Below are 17,604 nucleotides of genomic sequence, written 5' to 3'. Positions count from 1 at the left end.
TTACCAGAGTTTATGACTATTTCGCCTGTCTACGCACAAAGTCATGTTTGTTAAAGAAATGCATAAACCGATTGCCATACATATCATAATTTAATGCCATATGCCATACATATCATAATTTAAGAATAAAGCGCTTCGTTTTATTCGCATACAATGAACAAATGCTAGGCTCACTGAGGACGGACGCGCGCGGTGGACCACACACCACGTTGTGACAGCGTTTAAATGCGTTATCCATGGTCCGAGAGGAACTCCATTCCAAAAATACTGTGTCGGCGGAAACCCAAGCTCCCAGAGACACAGATGGGATGTGTTCGCGTTCACTGGACGTCACCTGGGGTCCAATACTCTGTACTGGAGTTCCAGTGGAAGTCTCTCATACTGAAACATGGCCAGCGCTCAGCAGTTATATCATGCTCATCTACGACTAAACAAGTCCGTTAACAACCCTGCAGTCTTTTCTGAATGTCGTACGACTCATCTTTAATAGACCGAGGGTGGCAAAAATCAACAGCGAGAGCATTTTACAAGACAAAAGCTGCAGTTTCATTTCAGCTTTTATTGCGTTCTAACGGTCTAAAGTGAATTCTGTTAAATCCACATTTCAGTTTATCAGTTCATAGCTTTTCGCTGATGCATCTATGTAATATTGTGCAGTTACAAAGATATTTAGGACAAAAACCAAATGTTCCTATTTGAGACGGATTTGATAAAACAAGACGACCAAACAAAACCACTGTAGAGAGAGAGAGAGAGAGAGAGAGAGAGAGAGAGAGAGAGAGAGAGAGAGAGAGAGAGAGAGAGCGCAACTGGACTTTTGAATTCAAACAGCCTTTGTAGCATATTCCCCATAGCTTCAGTTAAAAAAAAAAAAGTATGGTGCTTGAAGACATTTTTTTTTTGTGCCTCAGTTATACCGCTGAGGAATAAATCTAATTTAAATTCAAAGGAATACATAAAATCAGAATTGTTTACAATCAAAAGTTTCCATTGCACACAAAATTATGGATGTAGGCTATTTATGTATCATTCGAATTGACTTTTTTTTAATGGTTCCAATGCAAAACCTTTATTTTTTTTTAAGAGTATCTACTCAAAGATTTTTGATCAGGCCTAGCATGTTGTTTCACTTACATACACAAAAGTTTAACAAACACGCGTATAGCGGGGCATTTAATTATTTGAGTTCAAATAGGCCCACACTTACATTTACATTTAGTCATTTAGCAGACGCTTTTATCCAAAGCGACTTACAAATGAGGACAATTTAAGCAATCAAAAACAACAAAAGAGCAATGATATATAAGTGCTATAACAAGTCTCAGTTAGCCTAAACGCAGTATACGTAGCAAGGGCTTTTAAATAATATAATAAATAAAAAGAAAAAAGATAGAATAGAAAAAGAATAGAGCAAGATAATGTTAGAGGTCTTTTTTATAATTGTATAATAAATGAAAAGAAAATAGATAGAATACAAAAAGATTAGAAAGGTAGTTATTTTTATTTATTTATTTATTTTTATTTGCATTTTTTAAATAGAATTAGAATAGTGAGTGCAAAAGTTGGAGGGTCAAATAAAGATGGTTTCATTCACCTTCCCCCCATGCATGAATAATAAATAGCCTATTGCAGTGTTTGGTCGGTCTACTTAATAATTATATATATATATATATATATATATATATATTGTAGATAGGATGGTGATGTGGATACACCACAACAGGTGTATTTTAAATGCCTAAATTTAACAACGAAATACAATGTTAAAAATAGGAAGTGGAAATTTTTGGAACAGAATCATAATTATTATTTTTTAAATAAAAATTATAATTTATTAAACACTTTATATTATATATATATATATATATATATATATATATATATATATATATATATATATATATATATATATGTATATATATTTTTTTTTTACTTCACACAGTACTTTGTTAACTTTATTCGCTTCCAAATGCACCGCAAAATCATTTTTCTAGCAGCTGATAGCATAGCGACGCGTAACGGAATCCCAAAGTGGCTGTTACCTGGAAAGAAAACATGCTTTGACTTCTGGGTGTTAAACCGAGCTAACGCGGCAGATATTCATTGAAAACGTTCACGAGTTGTAGCGAGGCATGAACCTTAGTTTATTATTTCTAAATCACATTTTTAAGGCTATTTCTATTGTGGTTTTTAAGAACTTGAGAAAAACGTCGATTTACAGGCCAAGATCTCAATCAAGTGTAGCTCGCTTTTGAACTTGACAGTATAGTTAATTCCTGCGCTCCGCAGAGCCTGCCCAGGCGCGCCTCGCGTTGAGGACCGTATAGCGGTGGAGACAATGAAGGTGTGAGAACACCACGATTCCAACAACACGCACGCTGCAGGTCCAATGCAGATGCCACATGACGCTCAAAATGTTGCCCCGGGCAGAGAGCTTTTCAAAAGCAAACAGTGATTCCCATCAGGGTAAGGTGTTCACGATTCTCTGTCGTCTTTGGTTTGATTAATCGGTTACAAAAAAGCCACTACATGCCCACAACACACCACTGAAACAGTCACTGTTCTCAAATTCTCAGAGCCACGCAGCTAAACAGGGATGGGCGGCGATATGGAATAGCTATAGAAACAAAAAGCCTTACATTTCCTTCAGTTAAATTAGGACTATTTTTATTTTATTTTTTAAAAAACTTAGGGATATTATTATTATTATTATTATTATTATTATTATTATTATTATTATTATTATTAGCGCATGTATTATTCCAGCTAACCATGCTTTTGTCTTCCTAAAAAATGTGAACGTATTTTTCATCATCTGTCTTTAGTAATTATTGACAGATAAGTCTATATATTTAATATTGTAAATACAATGTATTTTTTATTGATAGTTTTGATTGAAAATAGGCTAGCCTACTTCAGACTAAAAGTGAAATAATTACGCTGTAAATATTAATATCTTATTATTTTACATGCCTATATGAACTGCGCAGCGTGGCACGTACAAAACAAAAAGCGAATTATGGGCCTGTGAGAGTCGTTTTATTGTGAGAAACTGAGGTAAACAATGTTGAAACATTTGACGACGTAAGTTGGTTACGTCTTTTGAGCTCTGTCTCTGATTCCTGGTGCAAGAGACAAAAAAATAAAAACAAAAATAAATAAATAAATACATAAATAAAGTAAAAAATAAATAATAAAAATAAACATAAAAATCGTATAGGTTTAGATGATTAGCCTATAGACGATAAGGGCAAAATAAAGAGAAAACAGGCCATTTACAAAAAGAAGTTTATTTGGATACAGTATTAAATATATTGTGAAGAATTATATGGATAAGTCTCCCGTTATTATTACTTCCCAAGCAAAGAAAACTATTATCAATAGAAGAGCATACTTTAATCGAATACATCTTTGGCACCAAGAAATATTGCTTGTAACAGTATAAAAACAACAATCTAGATGATATGTAAAGTGATTTTTTTACTGGTAGTGGCATGTTACGATTTCAAGCAAACTAGCACGATCCATTAGACTTTAATAGCATCCCCAAAATAAAAAAATGAGGGCTGCATTTTTATTAAGTCACATATTTGTATTGTAAAAAAAAAAAAAAAAAAAAAAAAAAAAGAAGAAAAAAAAAAAAACGCTTTTCCAAAACAGGTTGATAAAGTAACCTATAGGGTAATATTCCTTTATAATATTCCTGGTCAAGTATTTGAGTTTTTCCTGCTTCCCTTCAGTCCCCTTCAGAACCCTTTTAATTTATTCTGCGGTTTCTCTCTCTTCTGTCTTAGCTAGTTGTCGTCGTCTTCTTGAACGCTGGTGGTGGAATGGTTGTACAGTCCCTGCGCCATTAGCTGCATTGCCAGGCCGTTCTTGAACCCGGTGGCTTTCTTGATTTTAGCTCGTTTGTTCTGGAACCAGATTTTAATCTGCGACTCGTTCAGCCTGAGCTCGCGCGCCAGGGCCTGCCGCCGCTGCTCCGTGATGTAGCGGCTCGCCTGAAACTCAGCCTTCAGGCTTTGGAGCTGCTCAGCTGTGAACGCCGTTCTGGGTCGTTTATCCTCACTGTCGATTTTCTTCTTTTTCAATTTCCGGGTCCTTGGGCCGTGTAGAGACAACAATGAGACGAATCCATGAATATAAACCATCTCATCAAACGTCAAAGCCATTTTGGACACAAGGGACACTGGCGTGTTGAGTTTTGTAGTCAGTGCCACATGATCACTGGAATAAACATCAAAATAGACTCTTCTAACTTTTTACAATAATAATCTTTTTAAATTTAGGTTGCCTTAAAGAACTGCCCAAGGACTATAGCTCTGACAGTTTTGTTTTCTGTTAATGAGTGCTTACCCTGTTAAAGATAAATAAATAAACAAACAAAACAAACAGATAAATGTCGCAAATTGTTGCTTCCGTTTGTAAGAAAATATTAATGTAACGTCTACACAAACATAGACTTTAAACAACTATTGCTATTGTAAACATATAAACTAGCCTACATTATTATTATGTTGCTGACACGGTTAAAAAATATAAGATAAAAAGAGCCATAATTGAGTCTGTACTGCACATACAATGACGCAGATGATAAATTATAGAAATGATATTCGTTTTGACGTCGTGCTCCTGAAGTTTTAATTTTTAATAAGTATTAAAAATGCCAAATTTAGATAAGCGACAAAAGCCAAAAAGTTAGATCTGATGTAAGAGATTTAGCGACTTGAAATAACTGACTTTCCTCAGAAATAAAAAGTTAACTTTTGGGTTTGTTGTTGTTGTTGTTTTGTTTACTAAAAATATTTATTTAACGACATTAAAATGAATAGGCTAAAAGCAAATTATGTGAGATCTTATAAATAATAATAGCTAATAATAGGAGAGACTAACTTATGGCAGTAAACTACAAACCTCAACGCTAAAACACGAGATCAATCAAAAGCATTTGAAACATTAGTATATAGACTTCAATATATTTATTGATGAATGTACTTTAGTTTTAGTTTTGTAATGGTCTTGGACGGCATTTATATAACTTTATTATTAAACGACGTTTATGTAAATGCGTGTGACAAGACTTTATTATTTAAAGTTTTCCCAAGATTATAACTCTTATTATTATAGTCATATATAGGCTATATTAATACTATTATATTATTATTATACCATTATATATAGGTTATATATGTATGTATGTATGTATGTATGTATATATACTATATGTATATATACTACTGTAAAAGGAAAAACTATTTGGTCTAGTTTGATGAACATTAGGCATTATTATATGATCCCGGTGTGTGTCAGCTCGAATATTTCTACGACCGAAACTTACCTTATTAATAGATTTCATATAGTTCATTTTCCTGCTTTAAGTATGCAAATATATATATATATATGGCCAAGGAAGAAGAGAACTGGTGTTATTATCAGTTACCAGGTGCCTTACCAGATGAAGGTCGATCCGAGTATCTCGTGCAGTAAACCCAGGCGGGCCACAGAACCGGTTGTTTGTCTTTACTGGGCGAGGAGGTTTCACTTGGGCTATTCACAGCAACGGATGACGCTGAGACAACCCCACAGTGTGCTGCGTTCCCTCTCTCGGCCTCGTCTACTTTAAAATGCCTGCTGCTGGCTGGAGACGACACGGTGGACGAGGCTGAAGATGAAACACTGTCGGTACTGCAGTTGGAATCCGGACAAGGAGTGCTAGGGACAGTTGGTCGGGCGACAAAAGACCGTGCACCTGGACGCTGCTCCCTTTTGCAGCCGAAGTCCGGTCTGAGAATGTTGTCAATGAAAAAGTTGGTGGTTCTGTGCGCGGCCTGCAGAGGTGGAGAGGGCAGGCTCGGTGATAGAGAAACGCTGTCATCTTCACTCTGATCTTCCATAACACCTTCCCACTTTGATATTCGCTCCAGTGGTTGAATGTAACCTGTTCTGTTCCAAATATAACAAAATACTGGACAATGCTATCTAGGTATCCATGACAATGCGCCAGTTCCCCGCGAAAGTGTGTACATTTTTTAAGTCAACTTGTTGACATGTGGTGGAGATAACGCTCGCGCGCCGTCACTTTCTGCGCATTTGGAAAGGACTGACAGCGCACAGTACGCAGCTTTCGTTCACCCTCCGCATTGCCAGACCTCGGTTTGACACCTCTTTTTCTGGAACTCTACTCGTGCACAACCACTTAGTGGCAACTAACCGGAAACACATCAGATCACATAGATGAGTGGGGAGCCTATCCATGACAAAGGAGCTCTTAGCCACGTGTGTCAGCGTCCAATTCGGTTCCGCGCCGGTGCTCACAGATATCCAGCGGCACAGAGATTGCTCTCGCTCTGGTAGATGAATTCTGCCTCCCGCAGTCACGCTCAAAGATAATTAAAATTAAAATTATATATAGGCCTATTAAAAAAAGAAAGAAAATAAAAGATTTTAGTTATTTACAGCTTCTGAGAAGAAATAGTTCAAACAGCAGTAATATAAAGCCTAGGCTATGAGACAGATTCTTTGGGACAACGATAACAGCCTGAGCTGAGCCTAAGCTTTTACTTTCACAAAACCATAAAATAACCTACAAGAAAATATATTCACTTTTAAATCCAAATGCATTTTGTGGATAAGAGTGTCTTCTGCTGCCTTAATTTAACGTAAAAATTTGCTACTAAAACAATAATGTCAGTGTATATTTAAATAATACTAATTAAATGCCTTCATTTAAATTTGAATATGATTGCTTTTCATGCTGTAAATGCTATTAGGCCTACTACAATGTATAGTCCTAAAATAGGCTACATATCTGATCTGATTTGGACCTCGGGACAAGTGAAGTCAGACTAGCATAGGTAAGCCTCATTCGCAATATTTGGGTGACCTAAATACTTGTCTGTTTGCGCTTAATTAATTTTTTAATTAAGGCTGGCTCATTCTGGAGAGGCTGTTGTGAGGCGGCGGTGGTTAAGCGGTAGGCCAAAACGGCTGAGTAGTCCTCTATATCTCTATTAATACGCGCCGTAAGAATTCCAATTAAAACAGAATGTATAGGTTTTAATTGGCTGCATTCACCGCGATCAGTTGGGCGTTCATCACACAGTTAAAAGCGCCTCCCACAATACAAGCAAGTGCTGTTTAATCAAACCAGCTCTGCAGCGGCATCAGATGCTTGAAAGTCTTGATGATGCGCTTCTACCAAAAGCTCAATTGCATAAATGATTTAATTGACAGCTAAATGTCCTGTGATAATTTTTTTCCCCGCTTACGTGGCAGTGTTTTAGTGAAAATATGATTTTTATTGTTTATATTATTGTCTTTGTTAAACTGAATGTAAACGAGCCCTTATTAAGGCTACCTGGATATATAGTCCTTATTGTGCTCAGTGTTTGAAATCAATTTCAATTTAAAAAAAAAAATTTAGGCCTATTTTTTTATTTTATTTCACAAACTATGTGCATCTCAGGCCAAACAATCCAAAAATGTCAGACAGCTATTTCAAGATTTGTAATATGTAAACTGAACAATCCTTATTCTCAGAAACTAATATTTTTTTGGTAAGCCTATTCTAAAGTTAGAATACAACTTTTATAAATACTGAACACCAGTGGTTGCAGTGAACTAAAACTGCTAAACACTTAATCTTTTAAATCTTTCAGAATGACATTAAAAGTTCAGGGTGACTGAATAAGCCTGTATCTACAAGAAGATGCCTGTCGTGACCTGCAAAACGCGATGAGACAGTAAAGAGGCACGACAATCATTTTTTCTTGGTACTAAGCTTGGCTTCATACAGTATGCCTTCTTCAAAGTACTTGCTATAGTGTTTAGACATTTGGATCATGTAGCTAAGTAAAGGTGTGTAAATGTAGACAGCGAGTAACATATCTCAGATAACATTACCTTTAGGGTCCACAGGGCGGCCGGGCAGAGCACATGTGTTTAGTCATGCGTGAAGAATGCGGGTCTCATGCTCGCAGAACAGATGCGGACCATTCAAAGGTTTTCATGTCATTCTATTCTGTAGCGATTTTAACCTACTTTTCCACAGATATATTACGGATGTAGGCTTACGTTCACATTAAAGATTTGTTTTGCCATCATTTCACATACCAAGACTGAAAAAGAAAAGCACAATCATAATCTCTTTATGAAAATTCAGAGCATCTTATCTTTAAAGATAACTGGTTCCGAACATTTGGTGTTATGACCTTTTTTAAAGGTTTTGTTGTAACATTACTTATATTAGTGTATCTAGTGTGGCATAGGCATACCGCATGGTCAATATGTCTGAGATATTATGTAATTGAATAAAGTGAAAACATCCCTCATGCAACGTTTGCAAAGTCTCCTGGTTGTAAGACTAATTTTAGCAGCAGACCATAGTTCAACAGAATATATTATCGTATCGCTTTTAACAAAAATTGTCTGTCTACATTGAAACAATAAACAGGCTAATTGTGATCTACAGTCTGTTTGTTGGGCTTGCAGACAAAAGTCGACATTGATGAATGGACTAAACAGTGTGGAGGATCTGAAGCTATATTTTGCGTCCTCTTGTGGCCAGACTGTGTCCCCGCGTTCCCCTGTTGCATTAATGTAAGACCAGAGAATAAAAAGATTTTACAGTCCACGACCTGCACGTGATAACACTGCCTAATATAAAGGGCATATTAAACTTGATCAACCAAGCTGGACCGGAAATACAGTTTTTTTCTGAATTGCTAAAACACATTTTTTTTTTGAAACCATGTCACTCATTTTCTCAAAACCTTAAATAAAAATCCAAACCTTCAAACTAGATTCACAGAACCTCTGACTCTTCTGGGAAAATCAAACAATCGCTTTAAACCATTTCACCTGTATTCAAAATCAAACAAAGCTTTAAAATCATACATATCTTTGTGCCCATATTTCTTTTTCCTTTTCTATATCACAATGACATTGTAAAGTTTTTTTTTTTTTTTGGTCAAACCACTAGTAAATGTGTAACTAGGAATTATATCCAGTCTCTTTCAATCACTATCCCACATACAGTAATGTGTAAATTTGTACTTTTGAAATGGATATATAGCATACATAAGCATATACTGTTCAATACAGTAACTTTCATCCAAAATGTCACCATAGTTTACATCATGTACCACTAACAAAGTGCACTGTTATATTGACAACATGACTAAGCATTTTGACTATATCTTGTTTGTGAACAATGACACAAGGACTTTTCATTCTGATGGCACTGACATGTTCTTTGACATAAATACTTGCTTTGAGAGATGAACTAAAGATTCTGAGTAAGTTACAGGCTTTTGCAGGTAATCTATTGTGTGGTGCTGTTTGTACGAATTGTTTTGAGAAATGCACGTAATTGTCACGTCCGGGATACAAGGAAACACGGTGAGAGCTCCAAATGCGAGTATGTCTTTTAAGGGCAATCCAAAGAATAAACAGTCCAGGCAGGTTTCAAAACCAAACATAAACAAGGACACAAGGCTAGATCACGACAAGAGACGGACGAGAATAAACAAGGACTCTGTGACACATACTAAGACAGACCGGTATAAATACACAGGGACATGACAAACGCTAATGGGGAATTGACTGTGTGCAATGATTACTAACCAGTGACAGCTGAGTGTAATGAGGAGACAGGGATCGTGGGTAATGTGGTTCATTAAGTGACAGACACTGTGGGGAAGGAGGACATCTAGTGGTTACCCAGGGAACACAACCCAGACACTGTGACATAACCCCCCCTCTACGGAGTGGCTACCAGACAGCCCTAATCTCATTTGAGACCACTCTTCTTGGTCCTTGTCCTCCTCCATTTCTGACTCGTCCTCTTCCTCCCCTTGCTCCCCTTCCAACTCCTCTTAGTCGAACTCATCCTCTGGCTCTCCCTCCAACTCCTCTTACTCTGTCTGCACTGTTTGCATCCATTGTCCAAAAGCTATTACTTGACCTTTGGCCTATTTATAGGCCACTACTAAAGTTATGATTGGTTGTTGTTAAGTAAAGCAACAAGTGTTTGCACATGTGAGGAGTTAGTGTGAGGCACTGATGAATTAGTGTGGCATTTTGATTGGTTGTGTTTATAAAAGGAAATCAAGAAACTTCCTGTCAGATTTTTGTGTGTTGCATAGAAAATTGTGTGTTGTGTTTTGCAAAAAGTGTTTAATGAAATTGAAAACTGAGTAAAAGGCCAAAAATTTGTGTATGGTTTTGCAGATTTAGTGTGTGGTTCTGGTGTTTGAGTGTCAGGTTTTAGAAATTGTGTGACAAGTAATAATTTTGTGTGTAAGCAGTTGAAAAAAAACTGTAATGTAATGTACACATGTTCTAATGTAAACATAATAGCTTTTTTTTTACCATAACAAACAGTAGGCCTATACTATAATACAGTTTTTCTCGATTGCTTAAACACATTTGCCCACTCTGACATCACATTTTCAAAACCGTTAACACACAGGATAAAACTGAACCTCAATGGCCAAAATGACTCATTTTGTTAGCAAAATGCTCTAACACTCACAAAACATTAAAAACATGCAACATAAGCAAATATTTCCATCAAACACCACAACTTGTGGTCAAATTTATTTATTCTTTCAATCAATCATTACACAATGGACAACAAAATACAAAATGCAGCCATCAATATGAAATATGATACTTTACAAACTCAAATGGATACTGGAAAAAAAAAGCTACCAAAGGAAACTTATGGGTGTTATAATTCTTTGAAGGATTGTATTGAAATAAAAAAAAAAAAACTAAATGATTTGTTGTGATATATACATTTTATCTTTCACATTTAGTCCATTCGTTCTTGACGATTATGCCACAGGTTCTCATCAACATCGCATTGAATGTTTTCCCGAGGGAAATACCTCCTTGCATGGCGTATCCATCCCTGGCAGTCCTCTGCACCTATTGCCAGGCAACCAGCATTCATTGCCTCCAGGAGGGGCATCTGCTCATATGGCCGGTGATCATACACCTTCCACCTCCAAGCAGAGAAGAACTCCTCGATTGGGTTCAGAAAAGGCGAGTTTGCAGGGAGGAATTGTATCATAATACGAGGCTGTGCTGCAAACCATTCATTCACAAGGCGAGAGTGGTGGAAAGGCACATTGTCCCAAATTATGACATACAGAGTCATGCCAGGCCTCAACAGCCCTCTCTCTTCGGGTGGAATCAGTAATTCTTTCAATGCATCAAGAAATGTGATGAGGCGTTCTGTATTGTATGGGCCAATAGTTGGTATGTGGCAAAGGACTCCATCATTGGAGATGGCAGCACACATGGTGATATTGGCACCCCTCTGACCTGGCACTGTGACAGTGGCCCTCTGCCCAATGATGTTCCTCCCGCGTCGCCTCACTTTACAGAGGTTGAAGCCGGCTTCATCCACAAAAATGAATTTGTGATGTGCCCCTTCAGCTTCAAGCTCCATTATTCTCTAAGAGAAAGAGCAAATTCATAAAGCAAATTATTCCAGTCGCATGTCACTATGATAAACAAGGTATTCCAAAAAAAATCTGTACCTGCACATACTGGAATCGTGCCTCCTTTACGATGTCAGAGTTTCTTTGAAATGGAACTCTGTACAGCTGCTTCATTCTGACATGGTTTCTTTTAAGGACTCGATCTATAGTTACCAAACTCACACTGTTTATATTTCTAAATGCTCCCTGATCTGCAGTTACTGCTGCCTGGATTTCACACAGTCTGATTGCATTGTTTGCCACTACCATATCTACAATGGCAGACTCCTGTTCAATACTAAATATCTTTCCTCTGCCACCAGTGTGTGGCAATGTGTGGATTCTATAAAGTAAAAGCAAAAAGCATGTCAAAATTGACATTACTGTATGCCAGTCACATAAATGGGATTGATAAAACATCTGCATTACTGTAGACACAGTTTGTTCTGCTAACAGGGCAATACAGTAAAGCTGAAATACACAGTGGTATACATTACAGTAACACTGTGAATTACCTGTTCTCATTCCGAAAAAGCCTGACAATAGATGCCACAGTGCTCCGACTCAGAATGGGCTGGACCCTTTGTCCAGCCTTTCTAAAGGACAAGCCATGATTGATGACATGGTCAATAATTGTTGCCCGAATTTCATTTGAAACTTGAGCTTGATTTTGTCCTCTTGCTGCTGCAGCTCCTCCACCATGCATACAAACTCCTCTTCCTCGGGCCCCTCTGCCATGGCCTCTTACTCTCCTTCCGTGCCTAAGGCCTCTTTGATCCATGCTTGCAAATAGCAACACAGAGGTGGCATCTTTTGTAGATGGATGAGGACTGATTGCTGATTGAAGAGTTGTGCAAATGAGTTTCACACAGGTGCATAGAGATTTATAATTATGCAAGTAGTTTCTATCAGCTGTGAATAGATTTTTTTCTTTTGTTCAACACAGTGAATCCAAATAGAGTTTGGGGCCTTTCAATGAGATCTGTGGTAACTGTTTTGAAAAAGGGTGTGAAAAATGTGTGAAACAAATGAAAAAGTGTTAAAACATTTGCAAGAGAAGACTTCTGCTGTGCTAATAATGTGATGATGAAGATCAAGCGGATCCCAGTTTCATTTAGTGTGTCTTAGCAAATGAGAAAAACTGTAAATATATTAGATATAATTAAGTTGGTTGGTGAGGGTTGTTTCTTTGGTGTGTGTCTGGAGAGAATATAGCATGTGACGTGGATGAAGTATTGTGGCCGGACCCAGCCCGGAGGAGAGATGGAGCCTAGATACACCCAACCATCTCCACATGCAAGCACACACATTATGTTTGGTTTTACACTACATGCTACAACACTACATATTTTTTATGTATTTTTTTTATTTTCAAACTGTGTACACTAATACTACATTTACAACCACAAAGAGCAAAAAAATAAAAACATAAATAAAAAGTTTGGTTTCAATTTTGCTTTTGTTTTTACTTTATATATTCAACAGCTCTCTCCAAATTACATTCAATCATGTACATGTGAGCTTTTAAAAGAAGAGCTTTAGGTTTTGAATAACAGTATGTATATGACATAATCAAAAATATAACATTATGGTAAAGGTGTTTACAATGTGACAAATGTTTGCTTTTGAAATATGTTTGTGATATTTTGACTGTGGTGTTTCATTTTGAAAGAGATGTGAGGCATTTTGCATCTTGTGTGTGCAATTCTTGAATTTGTGTGTTAAGTTTTGAAAAAAAGAGGAAACCTTTGGAAAATGTGTGTAAGCAGTTGAAAAAAACTGTAATTATATTGTGTGTTTGTGTTTTTCTGAATGAGAACATGGTTAAACCTCTGCAAATGATGGCCTTTTTGTGTAGAGTTTTGCAGAAAACACTGAGCAAATTGGAATGTGTGTGCAAACAGGTGAAATGTGTTAAAGGTTTTGAGAAACGTGTCTTTGTTTTGTGAACTGTATGAATGGTTTAGAAAATTGTGCCAAACGAATGAGTTATAGTGTGTTAGCAATCAAGAAAAACTGTATTAACTGGTGTCTTTGCTTCTGAGCTTCGATGATCCAATTCAATCAGGCAAAAATTACTCAAGATAAAATAACATTTGTTCTTTATTTTATTGCTGAAGAGTGTTGAGCTTTCTTCTTCTGAATTTTACTGTACAGGTGTGAATTTACATTTCCTTCAGCCTGCTAGTGTCTTAGCAAATGTGAAAACCTGTAACTTGGTTCATCACTGACTAAAGCTTTACTACGCTGTTCGTCATACGTCTCTTCACCAAAAGGGGGCAGTGACAGACCTGACTGTATTCATCTGTAGACGTCCATATAAAGGTTTCGTCCAGTTCAACAAGACAATAGCGTTAACATAGCAAGAACTTCCCTTTTAGTTTATTTCTTGAAAATCGTATTAGAATGTGTGGCAACTATAGTTGCCGGTGGGCAGATATGTTGTATTCACCCCTTCACTGTAAAATTTGAATAGGAGGAGAGCATTTGGCATCTAACTCAAAATAATGTTTTCAACAGATCAATCTTTATTCATAAAAACATTAATTACACATAAAAGTCAAAGAACATTCGATGCAAACCCCCCAAAAAGTTGAATCTAGCTTATAATCTATTGAATATGAAAACACAATATATCCGTTTGTCTTAAAATGGTGGAACATAATGCAGAACAAAGAGCAGCCATTAAGTTGACCCAACAGGGTATTGTGTATCAATAAGTTAAATAAAAATAAATGAATAAAAATAAATAGAATTAAGAAAATATTACATCTATATAATAAAAAGGGTATACCTGAAAGAAAATTACGCATGTAACTGTTTGGTTACCAACATTCTGCAAAATATCTTCTTTTGTGCTCAACAGAAGAAAGAAACTTATAAGTTTGCAACTTGAAGATGACACAAAGATGACACAATTTCCATTTTTGGGTGAACTTTCCCATATGTAAGCAGTTTTTGTATAAGTAGCCTCCAAGCAGTACTGCATTGAAGGTACACGTAGTTTTATAAATTCACATAAAATACTATACTATACTTTGTGATGCAAATATGTAAAATAGCGCATATTTTATGAATAGGCACATATTGATTAGGTCAAATGGATTTACCCTGACAAAAGTCTTTGATATTCATGAAATTAATGATATTCTTTTTAAAATATAGCCTATGATTATTTAAATAATTATCATGTGTAGGCTACACCCATGATTGTTTGTTTATTTATTTACTTTTTTTGAACATGCAGGTATTTTCATTCTTAGAAGTGTGTTAAAGGAAAATAAATAAAAATAAATAGAATGAAGAAAATATTACATCTATGTAATAAAAAAGGTATACCTGAAAGAAAATTACATTTTTTTAGGCCCATAGTATTCAATGGCTGATTGTAGTAGATGATTTCATATAATAAATAATGTATTAAATGTAAATGTAAACTTATTACTTGTCTGAATTTCAACATTATAATGGAATCATAAGCTACTAGTCATAAAAAGAATTAGGGTCCTTGACCAATTAGAATGACTGGATAAAGGGACCTCAGTATTTTGCCCCTTACGAGACATAATGTCATAAAAGGGAGGACAATATAATCTACATCAATTAATCCCATGTATTAGTTTTTATCTTTCCATTCTTCCTTTTGTGTGACTGCCTGAAGTTTGTAAACTGCTGCTGTCACTTGAAAACTGGAAATCTCCACGCCCCCCCACCCCACCATGGCAAAAGCAGACACAGAAGAGGGGCAAGTAGAGCCATGGAAAGATTGCGCTCTCATCTCCTCCTTTTGACAGATTTATTCCCTATCAAATTAAGGTGTACTGTACAGTACATATGTCAGTTAAAGGGTTAAGTTATGTTTTAGGTGGGATATTATGAAAGCAAAAGGCAGAAAACAAGACCAATAACCTTGATTTATTAACCTTTTAACACGGTATACACCATTTCCCAATGATATGTACTTACAAGTTATTTGCCCACCGGCAACCGCTTGGACATTTGACTAAGTATTCAAAAAACTATAGACCTCCTGGAAGATTTGTTTTGTTTGGATGGTTCTAGAGACCTTCATGATTATGTAGATATATATATATATGTCAACAAAAAATATTTATTAGTAATATGAAATTTACATTTCTTTGGGAGGGTTTGCCTTCGCCATGCTTCCTGGAAGTAGGAGTAGGAAAGTAACAGCCTCGTGTAACAGGAAGGAAGTGAATACCTTATTTTTTTCTTGATATCCTTTATTTGGTTGTTTGCTTGCATGTCATTGAGAAATAAAACATGAATAACATCTAGAAAAATATTTACAAAAGGAAAATGACAACTATAAACTACGGCAACTATAGTTGCCGGTGGGCTTAAATGAGAAATGACTATTCACTAGATTCCACGTGAATATAATATGTCTGAAATAAATTTTTCATTTTATTATGATTATGAACAAGTAATATTTTATAATAAAAAATGTAAACAGGTGAGACAAAAAAATCGGATATGGTTATATGGTTATGAAGCACATGAAGCAGACTAAGATTAATTTAATTCTTTATAGTGCATACTGACTTTATGGTGATAGCTTCCAATCTCTCTGGGATGATTTGACATCACATTTTGACATGTGAAGTTGAACAACTAATTTCATTCTAATTTTCAAGCACTTAAACTGTTTTACATTTGTACTTTTGCACAAGCTATTCTAGTACTCAGTTGTAATTTTGTATGGCTGTATGTATGCATTGTTTTCGCCCTTGGGTTAATAATTTAAAAAGTTATTATTGAATAATGCATACTGCTATGTGAATGCATTTTGTGGTTAAACATTTCACTGTTTCATTTACAAATTGAGACTTAAAAAAAGGATAGTTTATTTGAAATAAATATTAAATATTATGAAATAGAAAGGTAGTCAGCTGAAATAAATCAGTATATTTCAGGGTTCAAGAAGCAATAAGGGAGATGAAATTAAATGAGTGAAAGTTAACTGCTTTTTGAGATTTTTATTAGTTATGCTGCATACTCATAGTGCAGAACAGAGACAAACAGCTACCAGGTTTTTATCTTTAAAAAAAAAAAAAAAAAAAAGAAACCCATTAACAAAATTACAACAAAGAGTCATGGGACTCTTTATGACGAAAATGATTACTTGCACATTTAAATATATATAGTTTCATAAGAAAAACAGATTCTGAGAATAGGAGGAGTTTCACTTTTAATGCCTGGGGGGCACCCACTGGCAGATGAGCCTCAAACACTTTTTCTTATATGTTCTACATTTCATATATTTATATAACATATATTCAACATTAAAAATACATTAAAAAAAAAGCAGAAAAACATACCAGAAAAGCAGAAAAGCCGACTCTTTTTCCGAATTGCGTAAATGACCTCTCTATGTGGTTAGTTTCGCCACAGCGAGGTGTCACCTCTTTGAAGCTCCTCCACTGACACAGGAACCAATACCGGCAAGGGATGCCTGTCTACCCCAGACTCAAAAGAATTTACTGGTGCCCTAACAGGATGGATGCAAGAGGGATGCCAGGTAACGGAGGACTAGTTTACGGAGGCACAACTATGGCCTCAGATGCCACCCCTGTCACAACTGGACCTCCTGCAAGCACCACACTAACCAAGTCTACTTCCTCTTCCTCATCCTGCAAGGATGCCTCTGGGACTTGGGACAAAGATCCTGAATCTTATGGTGACCCCTGTTACCATTGTCTTGAAGGTACACCAACTGGCCTTCTGCTAGAGGGCTACCACGGACATACTGATCATGTTTGCCTTTCGCCTTTCTGCCACGATCTTTAACCATCCTTGTGCGCCTTCATATGCCACTTTCAGCCTGGTCTGATGTTCCTGGACACATTTATGCACACTGCCAGAAACTGGCTCCAGGACCCTACCCAACAGAAAATCCACTGGCAACCGTGGTTACCGTCCAAACATTTAAAATGTGGTGACTCACAGTGGCACCCCTATGAGTGGTGTTATAACAAAAGAGGACCGGAGGCAAACATGCTACCCAATCCCTCTTTTTAGAGTCTGGCAGTGCACGCACTAGATTGTGCAGGGTCCAGTTGAAGCGCTCGCACTGACCATTTCCTCATGAATG

General features: G+C 36.4%; 2 protein-coding genes across 2 annotated transcripts; both read right to left on the bottom strand.

The window, feature by feature from the left end:
* Positions 1-3,076: 3,076 nt before the first annotated feature.
* On the bottom strand, positions 3,077-6,310 carry LOC109071572 (homeobox protein engrailed-1a-like). The gene is made up of 2 exons (XM_042764520.1): positions 5,454-6,310; positions 3,077-4,109 (listed from the first exon to the last, which is right to left on the bottom strand). The coding sequence occupies exons 1-2, from the start codon at positions 5,892-5,894 to the stop codon at positions 3,795-3,797; spliced, it is 756 nt and encodes a 251-aa protein (XP_042620454.1). The 5' UTR covers positions 5,895-6,310; the 3' UTR covers positions 3,077-3,794.
* A 4,506-nt stretch (positions 6,311-10,816) lies between these two features.
* Positions 10,817-12,285, bottom strand: LOC109078969. The gene is made up of 3 exons (XM_019094146.2): positions 12,005-12,285; positions 11,550-11,832; positions 10,817-11,464 (listed from the first exon to the last, which is right to left on the bottom strand). The coding sequence occupies exons 1-3, from the start codon at positions 12,268-12,270 to the stop codon at positions 10,817-10,819; spliced, it is 1,197 nt and encodes a 398-aa protein (XP_018949691.2). The 5' UTR covers positions 12,271-12,285.
* Between the last annotated feature and the right edge of the window lie 5,319 nt (positions 12,286-17,604).

The sequence above is a fragment of the Cyprinus carpio genome, chromosome A9 (genome assembly GCF_018340385.1).
Source record: "Cyprinus carpio isolate SPL01 chromosome A9, ASM1834038v1, whole genome shotgun sequence".
NCBI lineage: Eukaryota > Metazoa > Chordata > Actinopteri > Cypriniformes > Cyprinidae > Cyprinus > Cyprinus carpio.
Note: the sequence above shows the minus strand (reverse complement) of the source record. Positions and strands in the feature narration are given on the sequence as shown.

Coding starts and splice junctions, on each gene's coding strand:
- LOC109071572 (XM_042764520.1), bottom strand. CDS start 5,894: ATGGAAGATCAGAGTGAAGATGACAGCGTTTCTCTATCACCGAGCCTG. Junction 4,110..5,453: donor ACTCGGATCGACCTTCATCT/GGTAAGGCACCT, acceptor TTGTCTCTACAC/GGCCCAAGGACCCGGAAATT.
- LOC109078969 (XM_019094146.2), bottom strand. CDS start 12,270: ATGGATCAAAGAGGCCTTAGGCACGGAAGGAGAGTAAGAGGCCATGGC. Junction 11,833..12,004: donor CTTTTTCGGAATGAGAACAG/GTAATTCACAGT, acceptor TTTACTTTATAG/AATCCACACATTGCCACACA. Junction 11,465..11,549: donor CACGATTCCAGTATGTGCAG/GTACAGATTTTT, acceptor TCTTTCTCTTAG/AGAATAATGGAGCTTGAAGC.